General features: G+C 38.7%; 1 protein-coding gene and 1 long non-coding RNA gene across 7 annotated transcripts in view; one reads left to right on the top strand and one right to left on the bottom strand.

Annotated features, from left to right (window-relative positions):
* The window catches only part of LOC106701264 (uncharacterized), a 54,259-nt gene extending 52,913 nt beyond the window's left edge, over window positions 1-1,346 (bottom strand). For 2 of the 6 annotated variants that reach the window (XR_011465010.1, XR_011465011.1), the window contains exon 1: window positions 1,175-1,313. This is a non-coding gene — a long non-coding RNA (uncharacterized lncRNA). Of the gene's footprint in view, window positions 1-1,174 lie in introns of all 6 variants that reach the window. The other 4 variants (XR_011465012.1, XR_011465009.1, XR_011465013.1 and 1 more) reach the window with 4 other exon arrangements.
* Window positions 1,347-1,684: 338 nt separating this feature from the next.
* DIPK2A (divergent protein kinase domain 2A) lies at window positions 1,685-23,673 on the top strand. The gene is made up of 3 exons (XM_005888393.2): window positions 1,685-2,341; window positions 17,742-18,045; window positions 20,752-23,673. Exons 1-3 carry the CDS (start codon window positions 1,685-1,687, stop codon window positions 21,081-21,083), a joined length of 1,293 nt encoding a protein of 430 aa, XP_005888455.2. The 3' UTR covers window positions 21,084-23,673.
* The last annotated feature ends 551 nt before the right edge of the window (window positions 23,674-24,224 follow it).

The raw sequence follows: 24,224 nt of genomic DNA, 5'->3' as shown, positions 1-24,224 counted from the left end.
CCGCATGAGGAATCACTTGTGCATCAGAAAAACTGCTCATTTTAATTACTTTAGCGCTAAAACTGAAAAGCATTATAACTGCATATTTCAGCTACTGTAGAGTCTGGGTTCCCTTAAACTTCTACCAAAATAAGGCGCTGGAGCTACAGATTTCCGAGTTATTTTTGTAGTCGTGGCGTGAAGCTGAGCCAAGGTGCAGGTGTGGAGCACCAGGCAGCCCGGGTCCCCATGGCTACTGTCACAGCAACGCGTTGGGGCTCTTGGGGCAGGCCTGAGTCCGAGACGGGAAGTAAGGGCCCGCCCGCGCCTCAAGGGAGGCCCTGGGACAGACTCCCCAGAGTTGAAGAAAACGCCTTCAGTTGAAGGAAACCGGCTGGGAAAGCTGGCGGGAGCAAATTAGCTGCTAGTTCCAGCTCCTTCGCAGTGGCTAGGGCAGATTTCCCGGCGACGCCAGGCCGCGTCTGTTCTCTCTTCATCCTGCTTTGCCATTTGTTATCACGCTGCCTCGCACACTTCTCTTTCCTGGTGCCCACTCAGCTTTAATTTAAGATGTCTTCACAGACGTGACAGATGCCGAAGGTGAAGCCCCTAAATAGTCCCGCCACAACTCACGCCTTCTCCCACGTTTTCCTCGCAGGCCCGCCCCCGGAGTGAGCGGCGCGCGGGGCCGGGGGGAGGCGAGCTCCCGCCGCGGCCTCGCCTCGCCCCGCCCCCGGGCGCGCGCCCCTACTCGCCTAAGGCCCGGAGAGCACGCCGCCCCGCCTACTCGGCCTCCACCCCCGGCGCGCCGTGCGGAGGGCAGGGGCTTGCAATAGGCTTCTGCGGCTCCTTTATTTTTTCCCCTAAGGTGACTGTTAGCACAACGGCAAAAAACAGGTCCCAGTAAAAGGCAACAATCAGAAAAGAGTAACTGTTACTAAAAGTATTAAATAATTTCACTACAGGAGCTTGCGAGTTTACCCAGCCTCCAAAAGCTCGAGCTCCGCCCCGTGGAGCAACCCTCCCCCCACCCCAAAGCTGCCCCCGGGAGCCCACGCAGACGCTCTCTCGGCGGCGCGCTAGCTCCGCCCCGCCAGCCCCGCCCCCCTGCCCCCTCGCTCTCCCTCTGGAGAGTCAGCGCGCACGAACTGGGGCGTGAGGCGTCAGGGACGCGCGGGCACCTCATCCTTCCCACCTTCCTACACTGTTGCTACTTTTCGGTGTGAGTCATTCCAGCTTCCCCTTCCGTGAGTTCCTCCTTTTCTCTTCTCAGAGACCTCGCTCGTCCCACAGGCGGCCACCTCCGCCGCAGCTCTCGCGCCCCCAGCGAGTAGTGCGCGTGCGCGCACGGCGCACGCGGGCGCGCGGCCGTCGAGTCCCTGCGCTCCCTCCCTCCTCCCGTTGCTGTATAACTTGACTGGCTTGGAGGAGGCGCCGCCGGAGTCGGAGGGCGGGGAGCTCGGAGGAGGGAGCTCGAGAGTTGTGGAGACTAGTGACTGGGAGAAGTCGCAGCCTGCTCGGCTCGGCTGGTTCCCGCTCTCCGTCTCTCTCTTACACACCTACTCCGCTTCCCGCCCCAGCCCGCGCGCCTTGCTCCTTCTCTCGCCCGGGGGCCCCTGCCGGTCGCTCTCCGGGTTTCGGCGCGGCGGGGGCGCCCCGGGGGTGCCCTCGCCCTCCGGGTGCTGGCGGACGGGCGGCGGGCGGGATGTGGCGCCTGGTGCCCCCGAAGCTGGGCCGCCTGTCCCGCTCGCTGAAGCTGGCGGCGCTGGGCAGCCTGTTGGTGCTGATGGTGCTGCACTCGCCGTCGCTGCTCGCCTCCTGGCAGCGCAACGAGCTGGCCGACCGGCGCTTCCTGCAGCTCAATAAGTGCCCGGCGTGTTTCGGAACTAGCTGGTGCCGCCGCTTCCTCAACGGGCAGGTGGTGTTCGAGGCGTGGGGCCGCCTGCGCCTGCTGGACTTCCTCAACGTGAAGAACGTCTACTTCGCGCAGTACGGCGAGCCCCGCGAGGGCGGCCGCCGCCGAGTGGTGCTCAAGCGCCTCGGCTCGCAGCGCGAGCTGGCGCAGCTCGACCAGAGCATCTGCAAGCGGGCCACCGGCCGGCCCCGCTGCGACCTGCTCCAGGCCATGCCCCGCACCGAGTTCGCGCGCCTCAACGGCGACGTGCGGCTGCTCACGCCGGAGGCGGTGGAGGGCTGGTCCGACCTGGTGCACTGCCCCTCGCAGCGCCTGCTCGACCGCCTGGTGCGCCGCTATGCCGAGACCAAGGACTCGGGCAGCTTCCTGCTCCGCAACCTCAAGGACTCCGAGCGCATGCAGCTGCTGCTGACCCTGGCCTTCAACCCCGAGCCTCTGGTGCTACAGGTAGGCGCGGGGTTCCGGTTGGGAGCGTCCTGCCGGGAGGGCCGGCCGGGGAACGGGAGTCGGGAGAAACGGCCCCGCCCGCGCTGGTCGCCCTGTCTGGACCGGGCTCGGCGCGGCGGCGGGCGTGGGAAGGCGGCGGCGCAGGGGGACCCGGGGCGCAGTGCGGGGTTGCGAAGGGCGACCCGCCTAAGGGTGAGAAGGCTCTGGTCAGCTGGACGCGGGCGCATCTCCGATCCGACTGCGGATCCTTCAACGCCAGAGGGAGCTTGTCTCTCGTTCGCTCCCAAAATGTCTCTTCGGCCAGTTTCCCGGGGCTCTTCTCCCTCCCTGCCTTTCTGCTTTGATCCGCCCGGGCTTGCGCTTCCGCGGCGAGCTCACGAGCCATTGGACCTTTTTCTTAGTACTCTTGTCAAGTGTTTTTTGCTCTCCTCTTTAGTACCCCGCGCCGGCTGCCCTAACTTCGGCCCCGAAGTCTGTGTTTTATTTCTTAGCTCATTCACCTGGCACATCATCAGGGCAGCCAGACTGGGAGGATGAGGTTGGAAAATGGGAATCGTGGTTGGGGTGGGGTTCATCCTTGAGTCGTGTGCTTTGGGTGCGATTAAGAAGAGGAAAAATAAGGCACGTTGGAGTTGAGGCTGCGAGGGTGTCAGGACGGACATTTTCATGCTGATCCGGTGACCTTCTCTGTTCGTTTGGTAATTTGGCCGCAGGGAGGAGGTGAACTGTTAGGCCAGGGCCAGAAGAGTCACCTCTCCTGGTTGACGTATTGGCTCTCTCATGACTTAGGGAATAGGCTTTGATCTTTCTGCTGGCGGTGACAGCCAAAAAAGAAAACAGAATCCCTCAAAACTGTGTTTACCTTGGGGAAAGTTATTGAGTTTATACACATTCCCATTCGCCTTTAGTGCGGTGTCCTTGGACAGTTGTTGCAACTGTGGGGGTGTGATCTGTCCTGGTAACCTCAGGGAAAGTTACCTTGCTCCTTCCCCATACCAATTGTGCTGTATTTCAAATACAAAGGGTGGGGGCAGGGGGAACATGACATAAAACTAATCCCAAGTAATTTAGATATACTTCACGCCCTGTCTGCGCTGCTAAGAATGTCACCAGTGGCTAGGAGGTTTGTACAGGGTTGCATTTTTTTTTTTTTTAATCTAAAGTACATGTATAGAAATGTCCATTATTCATTTATATGGCTTGCTTTTCTCAAGTTTTTCGCTGCCCAACTTAGCCAAAAGAAACCAGCATTGTTTGATTAGTGTAGCCAAATAATTTTAACACAAAATAAGTATTTTGCCTCAAATAAAACTGTAGTAAATTTTAAGGAGTCATAGGATGTATGTAATGGGTTATTTAAAATACAGATTGTATATTAAATGTTGCTCTCTTATCAGTGAATAGGATATAAAACTGGTTAAACTTGAAGAAATTACTTTATTTGGTAGTTGCAAAATTAGTCAGCCTCTAAAGTCTAAGTCCATTTTTAATGCGTACATTTTGATTTAAAACTTTTTTTTTTCCATTTAAGCTGCCTTTTCTCTTTGAGAAATAGATGTTTATGTTAGCAAGTTTGGTCTCTGGAGACAGCTCTAGCAATATAGTTTGCTGAGTAGTCTGTCAAATTCTCTGGGATCCAAAAATTTAGTAAAGATCTTCCTTAATAATACACGTTTTCTGCACCTATAGTAATAGCTGCATATTAGAAGGTTTTTATCAGATGATTCTGCTGATGTTAGAACTAACACTTTAAGAATATTGTACATGTAGTTCTATAAATGTATGTCACTTTAATATGAGAAATATTGACATTTGGTTTGCACTGAGATAAATGCTTTATTTAGGAAATACATGTTTTTGAAGCTTGAAGTTGTCTTGCCATTTTCAATTTACTTTACAGTTGAGATTGTCAAGTATGTTTTCTGATTAACTCTTCCCTTAAACTTTTTCTTCTTTTCATCTTTAGTGATAGACAACTTGAAAAAAAAAAAGTTCAGTTATATTTTTGTAATTTAAACTTACTGACACAATCACTTGACCATGTGGCTAGGTGGATTATAGGATAAAAGTTTGTTTTTAGCAAATGAGAAAATACATGTATCAACATTATTGACGGCTGTTTGTAAATTGAAATGTTAATTTAGTTTTATAGTTACATGCGGTGTGAAATACAGATTTGAGGCCTTTAGTACCAGTCAGTCATAGGAATGTTTATTTTTTTGACTCTATTTATATATATTTTGGGGTTCATGGGTTTCTTAAAAATATTTTTAAAAGTACAAGTGTGTGTTTTACAGCTTAACGAGGAACTCCCTTTTTTTTTTTTTTTTTCCAGGAGAGGGAGCTACTTATTGAATTTTTGGACAGTTGGTGAAAAACTAGTTTTTTTTATATTGCCCCCAAATTAACTACTTGGGAGAAAAAGTATTTTAAACTGAATTCATCAAGCTGTTCTTAACAAGAGTTTCCATATAGTAAACATGCTTCCAAAAATAAACATTTAAAAATCTCTTGATACAGTACTAAAGAACTGAAAAGTATGTGTGAATTTAGCCCATTCAATTTGCCTCTTCAGATTTTAAGAAACAGTAAAAAACCTAAGTTTCTATTATGCCTTGAAAGGAGACATGAATGGTATTAAATGTCTGCAAGATATGATATGGACCTAACTTATCTATGTAAAGCTGTACAGATTTGTTGTGTAGATTTCCCAATGTGAAATGATACAGAAGTATGACTCTTTGCCCATTGTTGAATAGTTTTACTAGCTTACAGCAGTTTATCTAGCTCTAAGGAAAAATTATAAGCATCAGCAGGATAATCCTAGAACCGATACCTTCTTTTCCTCTTCACAGTTTTACTTTACCTACAGATATATTTCGTAACAAGTTTGCCATAAATTCTATGGGGAAAAATGCAGAGAGGGACTTTGTAATACAACGTATAGCAGCATTCTTGGAATAGTTAAAAATTAAGTATTTCGCGAGATAGCAAGATATTTTCTGTTACTGATGAAATTTTTACCAGTATTTGTACTTAACCTATTCTTGAATTTATAAACATTGTGAGTGTGTGAGGGAGAAAAATGCTGTCTGGATTTCCTGAAGCTCAAAATGTTATCTCTGACTTTATAACTCAGAGATAGTGAAGATGGTCTTATCTATAGAAATAAGAAAGCTCTTTGTTGTTTAAGGGCAAGAATGTGGGAATTTGTCTTATTTGCAGAATTTTGTCTTGTTTTCTAAATCATGTTTTTAATAGGATTTCTTTAATTTTTAAAGTATGTAACTATCATTGTTTAAGCTATAGATTTTAAACCTTCAGTTCTTGTAAATGACATAATACATGGAAAGCATTTTATATAGTGCTTGATGCATAGTAAGCACTCAATAATTAGAAAGTGCTTAGATATTAAATAAGTAAAAGTAACTTAATTATCTAATGTACTTGGTTAACAGTTTTGAAGCTTGTCTGGAATATGGATCACTTTAAAAATAGTTATGTTTTTGAATATTAACCATGCCTTTACTTCACTAATTTAGTCCACTCCTGCATTACAAGATGAATTTTTACAATTAAACTTGGAGTGAATGTTGTGTCTGCCCTTAAGAATAATTTCTGTAGGTGAAGAATATATCTTTAAGATGTACTAAGATGCACTTTTTGACGTAAACAGATTATGACCATTTAGCTGATTTTTTTACTTTGGACTGTTGGTGAACTTCTTGTGGGACCCCCTTTACTTATCTATAAAATGACACTATTGGATTAGATCCTTTCCTTTTCAGCCTCAACACCCTGTGACTCTTACACTCTCAACTTGAAGTTGTCACTTTGCTTCTGAACTTGAGTTTAACTGGTGGGTTTAAGCTCTTCTAGAAGGGAGTCACAGGTTTGGTACTTGATTCCTGATAGCGTATACGTGTCAGAGGCCAGATTAGCTAGCCCTGTTTCAAGCTTGTCTTCCTAGCCCCAGTTTTTACACAGATGAAATCAGGTTAAAACAAATCAAAATTTGAGACTACCTTTAAAGGAAAATAGTCTGGAGCTAAGGGTAGCTAAGGTTCTTGTGGGGCAGTGGCACCTAGAAAGGATGTTCCAGACTTTGTCTCAGGAGTTTCTTTTCAAACCAGAGTTTAAGGGGCCACCTGCTTCTCTACCAATGATTGCTGCTGTGGTAACCACACTCTCAGATTTAGGCTTCAGAGATGTTTCTGACTAGGTAGTACTGAATAGATTACTTTTTAATCTAATAAATGAATAAGCTTATATCTAGAGGGTTTTTTTTTCTTTCTTGTTTTTCTTCTTTTTAATAGAGGTTTTATTGACACTTGATTGAGCTTAGTGACAGAGCAAACAAAAAAATAACATCTGTGTATAACCCAGGTCTCAAAAAAGATACTTTTATTTTGGAAAGATTGTAGAAACAGATGATCATCCATAGGAAAACACTTCCAGATCAATGGAGCAAAATCATTTGATACCCTGGCCTATTTTCTGTTTATATTCCTATCTTTTGGCCATTGTTAGTTCTGAAAGTGCAGAAATATTTTTTTCGTCTAATATTTGAACTATTTTCCCTCGTATTTCCATTGCATGGGTCAGCACGTATTCCTCTCATACATTAATAGGGAGTCAGTTTTTCAGGGAATCATCAGACTGGTTTTTATTCTGATTTCCTGGCTTCTGGTCTCTGGCTCCTTCCTATATTGCTGTTATTGCTGCTTATTCTTCACAGAATGCTGGCATGTTTTCTTTCTTTACTTTTCACACTAAAACTAATATGTCCTTAGAATATAAGCCCTATACATAATGAACTTTAGTAAATGATTGTAAACTGTCTTAAAACAGTAAATTCTTGGCATAAAATTAGGATAGTTATTCACCCTGATCATAGACTTTGGAAGATTTTAAATTATGTAATCAAATTTTTTATCCACATTTTATGTCTTTTTTATAGATTACAGGAGTTTATCTGTGAAGCAGCTGGAAACTCTTTGGACTTATAGCCCTGGACTTAGAAGAACTGAATTTTGTTTGTTTGCTTGTTTGGTAAATAGTCTGTTAGAAGGTATTTGGATTGAAAAGGCTTTTCCAGGCAGCAAGTAGCTTAGCTGTGTGTAGCTGGCAGGTATATAAATGACTAATTAAAATCAGTATAGTATAATTAGCCCTACCAATAAAGATACTTTGCATCCTGTCAGATGACTCATTTAGGGAGGGACATCTAAGTGTACCTTCATTGGAGTGAATACCAGGGAGGATTTCACAGAGGAATTGAGTTCTGAGGATAAATGGGGTTATGCTCACAGGGACTAGGAGGTGTGGTGATGGCAGTATTGAAATAGCATTCTAGACCACCACGAAGTCACTTGATGGTTCAGACCCTGAGTTTTTAAATGGGTAAAATGGGAATGTTAATACTTATCCAATGAATTGTTTTAAAGGAGAGAATTATTCAGATAATATATGTAAAATATCCTTAATTGTAAAGTTTTTTACAGTATATTATTACTTTGCAAATCAGCTTATTTCACTTTTAGACATGAGTAAAGGGAGGGATTGGGGGCAAGAGGAGAACGGGACGACAGAGGATGAGATGGCTGGATGGCATCACTGACTCGGTGGACGTGAGTCTGAGTGAACTCCGGGAGTTGGTGATGGACAGGGAGGCCTAGCGTGCTGTGATTCATGGGGTCGCAAAGAGTCGGACATGACTGAGCGACTGATCTGATCTGATCTGAAAGTTCCTTAGTACACCATGACATCCGTCTTAGAAATATATAAATTTTACTCTTCCTATGGCAAATGTTTAAATGTCATCCTCTCTACATATATATACATACATCATAAATACCTATGTAGATGCTACTTCAGGCCGTAGTTTTTTTGGAATAGTAATTAAAAGGGCATTAAGGATTTGTCCCATATGATGATGACTATTGTATAAACATAGGTTTCATAAGGATTCAGTAATATAAACCAAATAGTTTAATTTTTCTCTGTAAGTCATAAAGTTAATAATTCTGTTTAGTACATTAGTAAATAATAATTTTAAAAATAGAGGTTAAGTCAAGGTTTTTCTTAGCATTCATAGACTCCGAGATGGAATCTTAAAAGATGTGTTATCTGAGGGAGATCTGACAGGAATTGTGCGGCATTGACAAATAGTACTGGGAACTGACCTCTGTGCCCTTAGGGTGTAGTAAAGATGACAGGCCAGGGCACAGTTGTGGGTTCTTTGCTTTCTGGGGCATTAGATATAGGCAGCAAACAAATAAAGAGCAAGGTAATCTTAGATTTTACATACTGTAAAAAGAACAAAGCAGATTCCTTTAATGGAGAATTGGATTGGAGATACAATTTTAAATTCAGTGGTCAGAATTTAAGAGTGACATTTTAGCTGAGATGTGAATGATGAGAAAAAGCCAGTGGTACAGAATTCTGAGGGCAAATTCAGAGGTTCCAAAGCAGGATCAAGCATGGGAGTAGAAAAGCCTGGTAGAACACAGGATCATAGAATTAGGCAAGGTCCATATTGTGTGTGACTTTGTAAACATGCTTCATGAGTTTAGAATTTTGTTTTCAGAGCAGTGGGAAACAATAAATGTGTTTTTAGCAGTGCGTGCTTTGTGGAGAATGGTTTAAGGCATCAAAGGCTTTTGCCCTGGTTTGTGGGAGAAAGCTTGGTATGTATTAAGGTGGTTGCAGTTAGATATGGTATGTTTTGGAGAAATACCTGATAGGACTTGATGATGGGAATGGGTTACTGTATGAGAGAAAGAAACATAAAGGATATCACCAGGGTTTTTGGTCTAAGCAACTACTGCTGAGGAAGCCCAGAGAAGGAATGGCTTTGGGGGAGGGAGAACCAAGAGTTTTGTTGTGGTCGTATTAAATTTAAGACAAAGGAATACACATTCAAAACCAGGCACCAGGTATTTAATGCAGAGAGATACTATGCTCCTAGCAGATACTGTGTTATACTTCTGAAGGGCTGTATTAATTCAGTTTGTGTCTTAAAGGGAAGAGGGGAAGTTAGTACTATTCTATTTGCAGATTAAAGAAGTCAGATCTTGACTAAAGAAAGTATGAAGTAGCATTCTTAGGTTATTGGGTCTAAAAGCAGCTGCTTATACCTATTTTCCCCCATTTGACAGTTTATTAGAAATATTTGAGTATAGTGTTTCTAGGTATATCTTTCAACTTAAAAACATGAATCACAGTTGCTAGTTCTCATGAGGTCAGTTGAGACTAGGAAATATATATTTAAAATTTTATTGGCCAAGCAATTTTTGTTTGTTTCTTTCTTTTTTTTTTTTTTTGGTGGTATGGAAGAATATTTCTTAAGATATTTGTTCTCAAAGATGAGTTGTTTCTATTAAACTTGGTAGGTTTTTTTGTTATTGATGTGTTTTGACATTAGTTTCCTATTTTAGATACAGCTAGCTGTTGGACACGATATTCAGTGAAATAACACAACCTTGCTATTTTCAAGACATTGCTTAATATTGTTGGAATTCTAGGTGGGTGGAAATGGCATTCAGAAAAATACTTAGTGAAACAAATGGAACATATCCTGTGACTTGAAAATCTTGAGATTATTAAGATCCTACAGTCTTTGCAATGGACTTTGGCTACTATTTGGCAGTATAAATTAAGAAGCTGAGGTCTTAAAGAAATTTTAGCAAAAATTAGGTAACCATTAAATCATTCCAGTAATTTTACTGTATTCCCCCTCTAGACAGTTCACAAAACTGTGAACACATTAGTCTGTCACCAGAACATTTGACTAATCTCTATGAACAGCTGTTATAACATGCGTTACTACAATGGGATTTTGTTCAAATTTTGGCTTTTAAAAATAATTTTGAAGCTCAGATTGAACCTCTAAGCATTTTGTATGCTTTTGGTAATTTACTCTCTAGAAATGATCTCAAGTTTAAATTGTGTGTATGAGTAGAAATGCCAGTTCTTTGGAAAACCTGTAACTAGATTTTTAGACTATATGTTTGATTATTTATGAGTTTTTTTTCAAGTCATTATCTTTTTACTAGAAATTTTCTCCTTAAAAAAAAAAATCAGTCTTGCAGTTGTGTAACACATTTCTTTTTTAGGCAAACTGCAAAGTTATGTTCTTTTTAATGGCATGTTGTGAGATAATAAATGGCTATAAAATACTTCATATTTTTTGTATTAGAGGAATTACTTATCTTTTAAACTTAGTATGCAAACCCCACTTTTGGTCATGTAAAGAGAGTAAAAGATAATAGAACATGAACATTTTAGAGTTGACTTTAGTTTTTTTTGTCAGTTTTACTTACACATCCCATGTCTCCTTTTTTCAGGACTGTATTCTTATATAATAGAATAAAATGATGTAATTAATATGGTAGGACAGTGGCTGTTGATTAAAGGTTATATACCACAGGATATTGATTAACTCTAGTAAGTAATATGTTTCTGAATGTTAAAGATTTGACACTTGTTTGGTGTTTTCATGGCATGTAGACCGTGTTGGGGAGTTTGTGTTTTATTCTGTAATTCCCAACATGATTGTGATCTAATCTCTACCTCCTTGTCCAGACCCCATTACCTCAAGCCATTCCCTCCTCATTTCACTGCAGCTTCTTTGGCCTTTTTTTTTTTTTTTTCCTGAATTTCAGTTCTGAGAAGACAGTTTCTGGCTCTAACATATTCCTGCAACATTCTTCCTGCCTCATCCCCAATCTGTGTAATATTATGCTCAGCATTTAGAGTTCTCCCTAAGTAGCACTTGGAGGCTGTTTTTTACTACACAGTTTAAAATAGGTCCCTGTTTTTCTTTCTCAGCATCTTCTGTACTTTTCTGTGATTTGTAACAAATTCCAGAATTTATCATTTATATATGTTTATAATCATCTTCCCAACTCAGACTAAAAAGCCGTGCTAAGAACAGGATTATGTTTTGTTTGCAACTCTTAGCATTTCCAATGGAGTTAGGCTTGATATAGGATTTTTTTAATTCAGGATTTTCATTCCACAGTAACTCTCTTTGCCTTTTAGTCCAGCTTCTTATAGTAGTGAGTGAAATGTGAGTTGACCTTATCTGCAATTCTAGATTTAAAAAGTGAAGAAAAATAGGCCTTGCCAAGTTAAAAAACAAATGTGAAAACACATGAGGTAATTCATGTGCTTTATCCAACTTGGGATGAATAAGCTTATGGTATTTTTGCAGCAAAATGTTTTCTTGTAAGGTGCTATCCCAAAGTCCTTGAAGCATTGCATAATATGAATGTGAAACATACGTACTGTCACCTTTCCAAAATTTGAAAACTTCTGAAACAGGAATGTTGGGATCGAGGGATTGTATTAGCCTGACTTCACCTCTTAATACTTGCGTGTGTGTGTGTGTATGCATGCTCAGTCATGTCCCACTCTTTGTGACCTCATAGACTATAGCCTGCCAGGCTTCTCTGTCCATGGGATTATCCCAGCAAGAATCCTGGAGTGGGTTACCATTTCCTCCTCCGGGGGTTCTTCCTGACCCAGGGATCAAACTTGCGGCTCCCCATGTGTTTTGTGGCTCCTGCATTGGCAGGAGGATTCTTTACCACTGAGCCACTAGGGAAGCCCTGCTACCTTTGTGACTTGAGGCAACTCACTTAAGTTATATGCTGATAAAGTTGAACTGTATTTAAAACTTGAGTACCCTCCAACTCTAGAATTTTTAGATTGCACATCCCATTTGGTCACATGAAGGGTCCACAAAGCATTGTGACTTTTGGTTTTGATCAATAGATGTGATAGATATGTCAGCATTTAGAATTTACTTTGTGATACTTACCTATTATAAATGAAAATCAAATTACAGTGCTGTGTTTATATATATACATATTACCAAGTTTTAAATCTGTGTATTTACTGCTTGTAGATGCACTAGACATCTCTCATAGCACCGAGCCTTTTTACAGTTTAGCATTTCATACTTTTTTCCCTTTGATGGCCCTGATGAATATGGGACAAGTATTATTCCAGTTTTACAGAGAAGAGACTAAAGCGCTAAAAAGTTTTGACTTTGCCACCATCACACAGCTAGTGAGATTCAGAGGTAAAGGTGAAACTTAGAAGCTAGACTAGTGATTTCAAGTCCATTTTCTGCTTATATACTGTTTTACCCTTTAAATATAGAAAGTTTATAAAATATTATGTATCTTAAAAAATATAAAATATCTGAATTGTCTCTTTACTATATTGATTGTATATATTTTATTTTCTCATAAAATGAAGATGATCCTAGTAGTTTCTGAAACCTTGATTTTTAAGCTAAAAGGTACCTAGACATGATGATATCTTAGGTTTCATATTCAAAATACTGTGTCAATTAACAGTGAAAGCATTTAATTTTGCTTTAAATCTTAGAGTTAAGCATTTTTGACTTGATACTTAAATTTCCATTTTAAATTATTACATTGGTAGTAATACTCAGACTTTTTCTTCGGGTGGTCACCCACTTAATGTAAAAAAAAAAAAGGCAGTAATAGAGTAATAAATATGTTTTTTAACCATTTTGTGTCTTTGTATAATCTTAAACTAATACTTGGTTATAACTTTGCATACTGTATGACATATTCAAACCTGATGAAAAACCCTGAACAATTAATTGGAGTGCCTCCAATCCAGTTAGAATTTAAACCATTCCAGGTTTAAAGACTCTCTTTCAGATGAAAAGTATTTATGCATTTTTCCACTAGTAAATAATCCTGTAAAATACACACATTTTCTCAGACAGCTCAGCAAACAGCCCCATCAAAAAATAGAAGATCTAAGCAGACATTTCTCCAAAGAAGACGTACCGATGGCCAAAGGCACATGAAAAGATGCTCAGCACCACTACTAGGAAAATCAAATCACAGCTGTAATGACTTACCACCTCACACTAGTCAGAATGACTGTCATCAGATAGTCCACAAGTAATAAATGCTGGAGAGTGTGAGAAGAGTAGGGAACCGTCCTACACTGTTGGTGGGAATATAAATTGGTGCAGCCACTATGGAGGACAGTATGGAGGTTCCTCAAAAAACTAAAATAGAGTTGCCATGAAAGAAAGTAAAAGTGTTAGTCGCTCAGTCATGTCTGATTCTTTGAGACCCCATGGACTGTAGCCCACCAGGCTCTTCTGTCTGTGGAGTTCTCCAGGCAAGAACACTGGAATGGGTTGCCATTCCTTTTTCCAAGGGATCTTCCTGACCCAGGGATGAAACCCGGGTCTCCTGCATTGCAGGCAGATTCTCTACTGACTGAGCCACCAGGGAAGCCCATATGGGAAGCTACCAGGGAAGAGTTACCATATGGTTCTGCAATCCTGCTCCAAGGCATATATCCAGAGAAAACCATAATTCTAAAATATACATGTGTCCTGTGGTTCCTTGCAGCACTATTTAGAATAACCAAGATATGGAAGCAACCTAAATATCCACCTACAGATGAATGGATCAAGAAGATGTGGTATATATACACAATGTGATATTACTCAGCCATAAAAAGAGTGAAGTAATGGCATTTGCAGCGACATGGATGGACCCAGAGATTATCATACTAAGTGAACTAAGCAAGACAAAGTCAAATATATTAATATTGTTGTTTATATGTGGAATCTTAAAAGGATACAAATGAACTTATTTCAAAAACAGAGACTTGCACACTTTTGAAAACAAATTTATGGTTACCAAAAGAGAAGTGGGTGAGGGATAAATTAGATTGGGATTAACATATACTCACTACTATATATAAAATAGATAACCAACAAGAATCTACTCTAGCATAGGGAACTATACTCAATATTTTGAAATAACCTATAAGGGAAAAGAATAAAAACTCAATTGCTGTGCTGTACAATAGAAACTAACATAATATTGTAAATCACCTATACATTAATAAAAAGTAAAGTAAAAATATAAGTAAAAAATGAAACACACATTTTATTTCAAGTTACTTGAAATTGTGTGCTTGTTGTGTTAGGCAGTTTGAAAATCTGCCCAGCACAATGGGCAGATTTTTAAGATTTTGTTTAAAGAAAAAAAAAAAAAAAAAGTGAGGCTCAGCAGTATACTTCTTATCCTAGCTACTGTGTTTTATGCACTGTGGAAGTTTGGTAATCAGGAAGTAAGATGTTTTCTTTCTTACTTCTTGATATATTTAATAAATCCAAGTGGTAACATCTTAAAATTTTTGTCTCTCAAACTCTGCTTGATCATGGTACATTTGGTTCTAAGCCAGAATTGTTTTAAATACAAATTATAAATATTTTGGCTTCCTTGGAGCATTTTCAATAGAATGCTCAGTAGAATTCTGTTCTTATTAATGAAGTATGACTTTTGATTATTCAATGAAAAATTCTTTTCATATGAGCAAGTGATGTGAATTCATTTGTTAAAGTTCTTCCAAAAGATTTGGTAGCAAATTATATGAAAGAATTGTTGTGCTCTTGTTAAAATGAGGCAGAACAGGATTTCAGCTAACATTGTCAGAAATTGCTATATGAATATAAAGTTGCTCAATATGACACTTGTTCATATATTTTATTCTCTTCCATGAGGGACTTGAGTAATGAGGTATATATTTGACTGTCGTTCACTTGGAAAGGCTCCAAAAACAAGGAGGCATTTGTACATGTGCAGATGTTGGCAGGGTTCCCTTTTCTCCTGTTGTCAAAGACCATTTTAGTTTCACAAAGATATGTTTGTATCTGTTTGACAATATGGCATGTGAATAATATGCCAATAGTGTATGTGGAGGAGTTTTTTATTTTTTGCACTGCAAAACTGTATAATCTCACATACTTAGTTATTTTCAGTGCTTTTGTTTTATATATCAGATTTTATACATGAATACTTCTGAGAAATAGTTAACTCTTTTGTAATCATTTTACCTATAAATTTTCAAGATTATGGAGGTATTTTAAGTTGGGAGGAAAAGCTGAAAATAATGTGTGGTTAGCAATTTTTGCATGTCACATTGGAAATGAGCAATCTGTCACTTTCCCTAGTGCCCACAAGAAGTTTTAAAATCTCAGGTAAGATTAAAAATGTGCTTTCCTCTAATTACTAAAGAATCAGTAGATACTGTCTGTGAACAAAATTGAATTAATTCATTTACTATATTTAAAGATTCATACTAACATCTAAATTTTTAATTTACATAATTAGTATTATATTACAAAACTGCAGATATTGAAATTTAAACAGAAAAGGTATATATACAAAGAACAAATACAGTTATTGTACATTTGATAGTTAAAAGGAAGCACACATTAAAATAGGCAATTGTGGATGAAGTATGACTCTATAAATCTTTTGTTTTAAAGTTGATACAAATTTTAAAGTTAAGAGTGTTACTGAGTTTTGTCAATTTTATAAAAGCTCAGAGTAAAATTAATATCACCCACCTACTTTCTTGAGTTCCCAGAAGAGCCTCATCTCTGGCTCTTATGTAGATTGTTCAATTTTTAGCAGTAGAAGTAGGCTATATTTATATTCTGTAGTGTTTTGCTTAGTTTGCCCTGCAATCTGTGTAAATATCATCTGCCTCTAATTTAAGGAAAGGACTGTACTGAAAGGGCTTCCCTAGTGGCTCAGCTGGGAAAGAATCGCCTGCAATGCAGGAGACCTGGGTTCCATCCCTGGGCTGGGAAGATCCCCTGGAGAAGGAAACGGCTACCCACTCCAGTGTTCTGGCCAGGAGAATTCCATGGACTTGTATAGTTCATGGGGGTCACAAAGAATTGGACATGACTGAGTGACTTTCACTTCACTATTCTGAAAAATAGCTCTTTAAAAACGCCTCTGGTCACGTGATCTTCCAACAGTTGTTGAAAGTATTACTTCCCACCCTTTTGCTCTTTTTTCAACTTGTAGCTGGGTGTTACAATACTGCAGAGTACTTTAGAATAAGCCTGCCATTTTACTTAGGTTGAAAATAACTTGTTCATAATCCTGGAAGACTTTTGTTTTAGGATGTTAATCTTACTGCTGCTGCCAAGTCGCTTCAGTCGTGTCCGACTCTGTGCGATCCCATGGTCTGTGCGACCCCATGGACTGCAGCCTACCAGGCTTCTCCGTCCATGGAATTCTCCAGGCAAGAACACTGGAGTGGGTTGCCATTTCCTTCTCCAATGCATGAAAGTGGAAAGTGAAAGTGAAGTCACTCAGTCGTGTCTAACTCTTAGCGACCCCATGGACTGCAGCCCACCAGGCTCCTCCATCCATGGGATTTTCTGGGCAACAGTACTGGAGTGGGGTGCCATTGCCTTCTCCGTTAATCTTACTAGTAGTTAAAAAATCCATTAGAAAATCTTGGCAAGATCAGGAGAATAAATAATTTTGAAGTTGGATTTAAGGTGATTAGACATGGGGTGACATTGGAAAGGGAAGCAAAGCTAACTTGGCATCAGAGATACTTGGAGTGGCGATTGCATTGTAGGTTATCAGACTGCTCTTTACCAACCTGTGGGTACAGATTAGAAGACATTTCCCAAGAATCTTTCTCTGCATTCCTCTCCTGCCTGCTTCTGGACTAGATTAGGTCCCTATTAAAGACTCTTAGGACCAGAACCATTTTTTTGTAACTAATACTTAATTACACTCATAGTTATTTGTTTGGTATTTGTCTTCTAAAATTTTTATTTTAGAGACAGTGCAGTTCACTCTTATTGCCAGCATAACAGAGTGCCTGATGCCTGGTAACACTTGCTGGCTAATAGGTGTGCAGTCCTGTTCATTGAAAAGAAAGTTTTGGTTGATTGTATGTACATGAATCAAAAAGATAAAGGAAAACATCTCTACTTTTAGATCTGGTAATAAAGTGTCTTGTGTTCTGTTGATCAATTTGATTCTGAGATTTCAATAAGCAAGACTTATTTTAGCTTTATAATGTGAGGTGCTCTATTAAAAAAATTTCAAGTCCGTAGTAATGGTATGAGTTAAAAAAGAAATAAAGTTACTCACAGACCTAGAGAACAGACTTGTGTTTGCCAAAGGGAAGGGGAGGGGTGAGGGGGGGGTGAACTTGGACTTAGCAGATGCAAACTATTACATATAGAATTGGATAAATAACAAGATCCGACTGTGTAGCACAGGAAACTGTATTCAATATCCTGAGATAAACCATAATGGAAAAGAATTTTTTTTTAAAAGAATGTATATATACATATAACTGAATTACTTTGCTGTTTAACAGAAATTAACATCACATCTTAAATTAATTATACCTCAATTAAAAAAATGTTTATGTCTTTTGAACTATTGAATATAACAAGAAAATCCAAGCTCATGCCTAGCAGAAATCTCTACTGCGAGGATCTGGGGATAGACCTAGGATATCCTCATCAGAATGTCTTGTAATGAAGATAATTCTTTCGTAGAGTTTTCCATCTGATGAAGGTTGGCCATTTGCAAAATATCTTGGAGCTTGTGGAAGAATGGTGGCTGTAAATTATGTTGGAGAAGAACTGTGGAGTTACTTTAACGCACCATGGGAGAAACGAGTTGACCTCGCTTGGCAGTTAATGGAAATAGCAGAGCAGCTCACAAACAATGACTTTGAATTTGCACTCTACCTCCTGGACGTCAGCTTTGACAATTTTGCAGTTGGTCCTAGAGATGGGAAGGTAATCATTGTGGACGCTGAAAACGTTTTGGTTGCTGACAAAAGGTTAATCAGACAAAGTAAGTATATAACTTGTAGGGTTTTTTTCCTATGTCAAATGTTTACATTATATGATGCAGATTTTTAAAACTTCCTCCTTAAAAAGCAACTCTTAGTCACAGTTTGTCCATATATAGTAAAATATACTTCAGGTTCAAATGGACCCAGATATACTGTGTGTGGGGTGTGTGTGCATACACGTCTCTTCCATACTGTCTGCTGCGTGCTGTGGTTTAGGACTCTAATGCAGTATTAAGTTTTTATTTAGTTAAAGGCTACCAGAGAGACTATACTGCTTTTGTAGAGTCTGTTTTTCTGTGGATTCTCTTACAGTAATATTCTGTGTTTCATTTTTCTGTGAGGTCCCTCCAGTGATTCTTTTTTTCCTTTTTAACCATGTAGATGATTCCTAGCAGTGCAGATCTCTAACTTTGGTTTGACATTAAACTTTGCTTTCATTTATTTATGAGCTCTTCACTGGATAGGTGGGCAGAATGTCTAAAGTGTTTTGAAAATTAAGTGTCATAGGAATTTTAGTTTCAAGGACAAAGCCTGTGGTTCTGTAACTAATGTACTTAGTAAAAGAAACCGCAGGGTTGTTGTTCCACGGTAAAAAGCCTTGTATTTTTAACCCCCTCCTGTCATGTGGGTCCGTTGATGAAGAGACCAAAAGTTTGTGGGCCTGTGGAATGCAGTGAGTGTAACAGCAATGTATTAGGTTGACACATTTTACATTATCTCAGCTTATCTTGTTAAATACTTGATTTTTCTCAATGCCTTGTTCTGATTCCATACTCACAAAACTACTTTCTGATTCTTTCTTATCTGCCATGCAGATCCTTTCACAGGGAGTGGATGCCCTGCTCTGAGTACATCATTCCCCACTTAACCCCTTTATACATTTGTGGAAGTTACAGCAGCTTAAACTGTGCTTTTTTTTCAAGTATTCATTTTTTTTTTTAATATATATATTCACAGAGTTGTGCAACTTGCCTAAACTCTACAACATTATTATTCCAGTATTTGTAAAAATAATTTTTTTGTAAATTTTTTTTTTTTAAACCATGGGCATTCCTGGAATACATGTTACAATTTTGTACCAACTAATTCCTGACCTTGGATGAATACAATATAGTTTCTGTACTTTGGCATTTCATACAGTGAGCATTGCTCCAGTGCTTTTTTAGCTCTGGCTAATTCTTTTCAAATGTCTCATGGTAGAGCTGGCTAAATAGAAACTTTGCAAAAGGCTGTATTTATTTATTCACCCTCTTTTCTTACCTCTTTCTAGTAAATGACCTTTACAGGGAGATTGTGGTTTTGTTGTGGCAACTCCCTAATGTCCTTCCCTTTATCATCTAAACTAGTAAAAGCAATACACATTTTCTTCCAGAGAAAATAGATCTTTCATTGAGAACTTGTTGCATCAGTTAGTTTCTTCATTTCCCACCCTCCTTCTTAAAATCTAGTTGTTCTTACTTTCCCATAAACAAGTATGCATAAGATTCTCTGCTGCTTTTCCTCTATTTTTAAAAGTTGCTTACTGCCTTTCTCTACTTCCTCAGTGTCCATTCATTTCTCAGCCCATTAAACCTGACTTAGAAGATCATGTTACTATTTGCAGTCACCCAATTGGCAAATTTGTGAAGTGACTGATTAGTAACAGCTTTCTGAAATTATTTCCTCCTTTGGTTTCCTCCTACTCAGGTAGTTCCTTTTTCAAAACATAAATCTGATCTTAGCACTCCCTTCCTTAACGCTTGTAATGACTTCCAGTGGTTTGTCGACTAAAATTCGTACACTTTACCAGAGAATAATCTATGTGACTTGGCCTTGTTCTGCTTCATTTTTAACATAACTCCAGTGCCCTTAATGCTTCCGCTATAGTGGCCTTTTAGTTTCTTGAGTGGATCTTTCTACTGAACACCTCACAGCTACTTTATATTATTCTGTATGTATAAAATATTAATATTATCTTAATAGTGTCATCTTCTTAATAGATGTCTACTTCGTCATCCAATTAGAACCTCTGACTTTACTGTTAATTTTTGCATCAAGTGTTTGTACAGTCTGACCTTTTCCCTGGACCTTCTTTAGTTGTTGTCATCATCCTAGCACCTCCAGTCTTCAGCCCAGAGTACATTTCTGTTAGATCGTGGTCATGACCACAGGACGTGCAGCCTTCTTCTCTAGCATTGCCTGTGCCTCCTCCCCAGTCACCTGTCTCGTGCTCTAGCGACAGTGAATTTATTATTTCCTTAATGTACCATCTGTACCAACCCCTTAGATCCATGCCTTGGTACATACTGTACCCTGGGCCTAGCATGCTGTTTTCCCTCTTTTCAGACGTGTTTATCTTTCAAAGCCTCAGTCAGTTGTTCCCTGTGTGGCTTTCTGCAGTCTAAGGCACTGGAACTGCTTACTCTGTACTCATGTAGCACTATGTCAGACTTGCATGTGGCACTTTCTCTGTATCATGGAGAATTTCACTCTAAGCTGAACCCTTTGGCCTTTAGTATGGAGAGACCCTTGTCTGATCCTTCTCCCCTGCCTTGGTGGACTCCTTATAAATGTCTGTGTAGAAATTAATATATTTAAATGTTTAATGTAATATAGTTTTAAGAACCAACATTACTGTGTTCATTAGTCAAATGTTACATTTTGGGAAACAATGAAAAGCCTTCTAAAATGTATTTTTCTCTTTCTCCTTCTTTCCCTTTTCACAGATAAGCCTGAAAATTGGGATGTATGGTATGAAAGCAAATTTGATGACTGTGATAAGGAGGCTTGCTTATCATTTTCAAAAGAAATTCTTTGTGCTCGTGCCACTGTGGACCACAATTATTATGCTGTTTGTCAGAACCTCTTATCCAGACACGCCACGTGGCGTGGCACTTCTGGAGGACTCCTCCATGATCCACCAAGTGAAATTGCCAAAGACGGCCGCCTCGAGGCCTTGCTGGATGAGTGCGCAAACCCAAAGAAGCGCTACGGCAGATTCCAGGCTGCGAAAGAACTGCGTGAATATCTAGCACAATTAAGTAACAATGTGAGGTAGTCTACGGTGAACTTGTCTTTGCTTTTCTTCATTTACATAGCACTGGCTAAAAACGAAAACTACCAAAACCTATCCGGAAAAATGACATTTGGAAGTAATACTTCCAAATGGCTGATAAACTTGCACTGACAGATCTTACGTTAACATCCACCAAAATAAGACATGATTTCAGAAATCACGCGCTGCTTCTGCAGATGGGTTTGTTCTTAAACTTTGGAGGCTTGAGCTCTTGTTGACCGCTTCAGCCCCTGAATGCCTGACTGGATTAATGAGTATTGTTAAGCTATTGGAAATGAGTCTGATAGTTACATTGGCTTGTGTATCAAAGGGTACTTGGTACTTGACTTAGTTTGCATTACTGTCATGATTTTGTGAATCTCTTTTATTTACTTTGATTATCAAGTTAGATTATGGCCTGTTTTATAGGCTACTTTTTCCTTCTGATGTGTAGGGTTTTTTTTTTTTTCTCTTCCATTTTTATGTTTTTTATTAAATTTTACACATTCAGGTTACTATAGGTGTTCATTTACAGTTGGGCTAGTTTTCATTCAGTGCTATGCGGTACATATTTACCGTTAGGATTCCTAGGTTTACTGTGTTTTTCCGAAAAAACAGAATTCAGTTTTCAGAAAACTGAATATTTTATTGTGTAAATACTTATATTTCTTCCCACTTTCTGTGGCTTCACCATTGCATGAGATCATTTAAGGTTATTTAACAGTTACATCCCTCTATGCCAATAAATTATAACTGTACACTAAATATGAACTTTGGCATATGTTGCAAAATGTCATTTTTGTCCCTTAAAATGCTTTAAGAGTATACTAGCAATCTATACCTTAATGTTAATTTAATTGAGAGGAAAAAAAAAACCAGTATTTTTTAAATGCTAACTTGTCCAGGATAGTAAGCATATGCCAAAGAAATATTAGACCTAGTCCTAGATTTTAAAATTGGTCACCTACTTATTCTTACTGTCCTACTTCCAATATTTTGAGTCTGTCATTATTAAATTCATATCTTCCTGGTTATTCTTTAATGTTGAAAAATTGTGCTACTACTTCCAAACGTATGTAACTTCAGTTACATTTCTGTAACTTCAGTGTGGTAGTTTTGCAAAAATCGGCGTGGTAGTCATTGTTTGAGTTTAATCTGGCATCATAACTTTTTAATTTATTGATGGACTAGTAATTCTAACTATAAAGCAGACAGGTTTATTAGCCAGTCTGTCCAACTTGGTCTCCATTACCTAATTGTTAACCATCAACAACATCAAATTTAAGTATGTGGATAAAAATTAACAAATGTGTGAAATTTCTCTCGGGTGTTTTTTAAAGTTAAAATATATGTATATATAAATTGGCTAAAGCTAATGTAGGTGATATTTTTCTGTTTGAAATCGTAACTTTTGTTTACAGCAAAGTTTGATGTAGTGTGCAGTATTTAGTTCTAGACTGATCTTATTCTAATCAGAACGTGATTAAAGTATGCACAACCAAAGCCAAGTTTTTCTTTTTCCTTCATTCAGCAACTATTTATTGAGCATCAACTCTGTGCCAGGTACATTACTAGCTGCTACGCACTGTCTGAACATGACATATGGTTAAGTAACTTTACAGTGATTATCAAAGACTTTCATGTGGATATTTCTTAAGTTGAAATAGCATTCATTAGGATGTTGCTTTCATGTTCTTTTACTGTTGTGATGGACGTTCTACCTGTACTATCTATAACAGTTGCTAAAGAAAGAGCAGGAGGAAATCAATAAAATTAATCCCAGTTTAAAAACTGGAAGAAGGGTAAGATCTCTTCCTTATAAAATACATTGCATTATGTTAATTTTAATACATTAGTACATTACATATGCCAACTAGCCCTCAAAGAAATATTCAAGTGCTGGAAATTTTACTAAGCTGACTTTTTACAGCTTTGGAAAACTTTTGAGGAGAGTAGGTAAAATTACTTGTCAGACATTCGCCTCTTGCCCAAAACTTCGAATAAAATACACATTTCAAAATGGAGCACCTTTTATATTTGTATAAGTATTCATTACAAACCTTAGAATGCCAGTCATTAGAGCAGTTGTCTTACTGTTTAGCAAACATTTATCTTACTTTTTGGAAGGGCGACTGTGATTGCAGAACAGGAAGTGAGAAAACACTGCCAGCAGTGATTGCTTCTTGAGGTAGTTTTTGATAACTACCATTTCCCCTGTGAGATTATGTGGAATTTCTTTTATCTTTGGAAAAGTTGAGAAGATAATAAAAGAATTAGGAATTTTAAATTACAGGGAAAAAAATATATATGAAAAGCAATAAATATTTTGTTCACTTTGCTATCAAGATGTTCACTATCAGATATTTATTATACAGTAGCAATTTATATTTTTAATCATTGCCCATTAATAGACACAGTAAAATATTTTTGAATCAGACATTTGGGGTTTGTATGTGCATTAAAATTGTCTTTTGTACTGTAAGTTACTGTTTAATTTGAATATTTTACCAGAACTGTCTCCCTGTGCCTTTATAATATAAAGTTGTTTCTACAACTTTTAATAATCTTAATAAAGAATACTTTAAGAACCACACTTTTCAGACTATCTCTTAACTTCAGATGTACAACTTTTTCTTGAATGTAAAGTGAGATAAAATAGATAAGTTTTTTTTTTTCTCTTGCATATAATTTTGAGAAACTATCTGACTGGGTGTGAGCTAGACTTAGGGTATGTTTGTCTTCTGTTTTTCTGTAGTAGTTGATGACTTTTTACAGTTTTACTACTAAAATGAAATTATAAGCTTCATTATGGAATTTTTCAAATGTATACAAGAGAATGATACAAGGAACAATAGTAAACTGTGCTTATACTAACTTCAGAAGTTAGCAATGGGTGGCCAAACTTGTTTTATCTATACTCCAGCCTGCTTGCCCCAGCTTATTTTGAGAGAGATCATTCGATTCATACGTGCACATTAGGCACTTTCTCCTTCCAACAAAAATTTCACATTGGAAAAATTAATACCTAAGTATTGCCAAAGCAAGAGAGCTTTCAGAAACGTGAAGATGTTTTCTCAGAAGCTCAAGATCCAATGAGGGATTCTAAACAACTAGTGATATATGTGGAGTACTTTGATGTTCAGT

The sequence above is a fragment of the Bos mutus genome, chromosome 1, assembly GCF_027580195.1.
Source record: "Bos mutus isolate GX-2022 chromosome 1, NWIPB_WYAK_1.1, whole genome shotgun sequence".
Classification (NCBI taxonomy): Eukaryota; Metazoa; Chordata; class Mammalia; order Artiodactyla; family Bovidae; genus Bos; species Bos mutus.
The sequence above is the reverse complement of the archived record's forward strand: the minus strand, read 5'-3'. Positions and strand labels throughout refer to the sequence as shown.

What these genes read in the sequence shown, in the direction of transcription:
- DIPK2A (XM_005888393.2), top strand. Translation starts at nt 1,685, where the DNA reads ATGTGGCGCCTGGTGCCCCCGAAGCTGGGCCGCCTGTCCCGCTCGCTG. An exon ending in CCGAGCCTCTGGTGCTACAG is followed by an intron (nt 2,342 to 17,741) that starts GTAGGCGCGGGG and finishes ATTCTTTCGTAG; the next exon opens with AGTTTTCCATCTGATGAAGG. An exon ending in CAAAAGGTTAATCAGACAAA is followed by an intron (nt 18,046 to 20,751) that starts GTAAGTATATAA and finishes CCCTTTTCACAG; the next exon opens with ATAAGCCTGAAAATTGGGAT.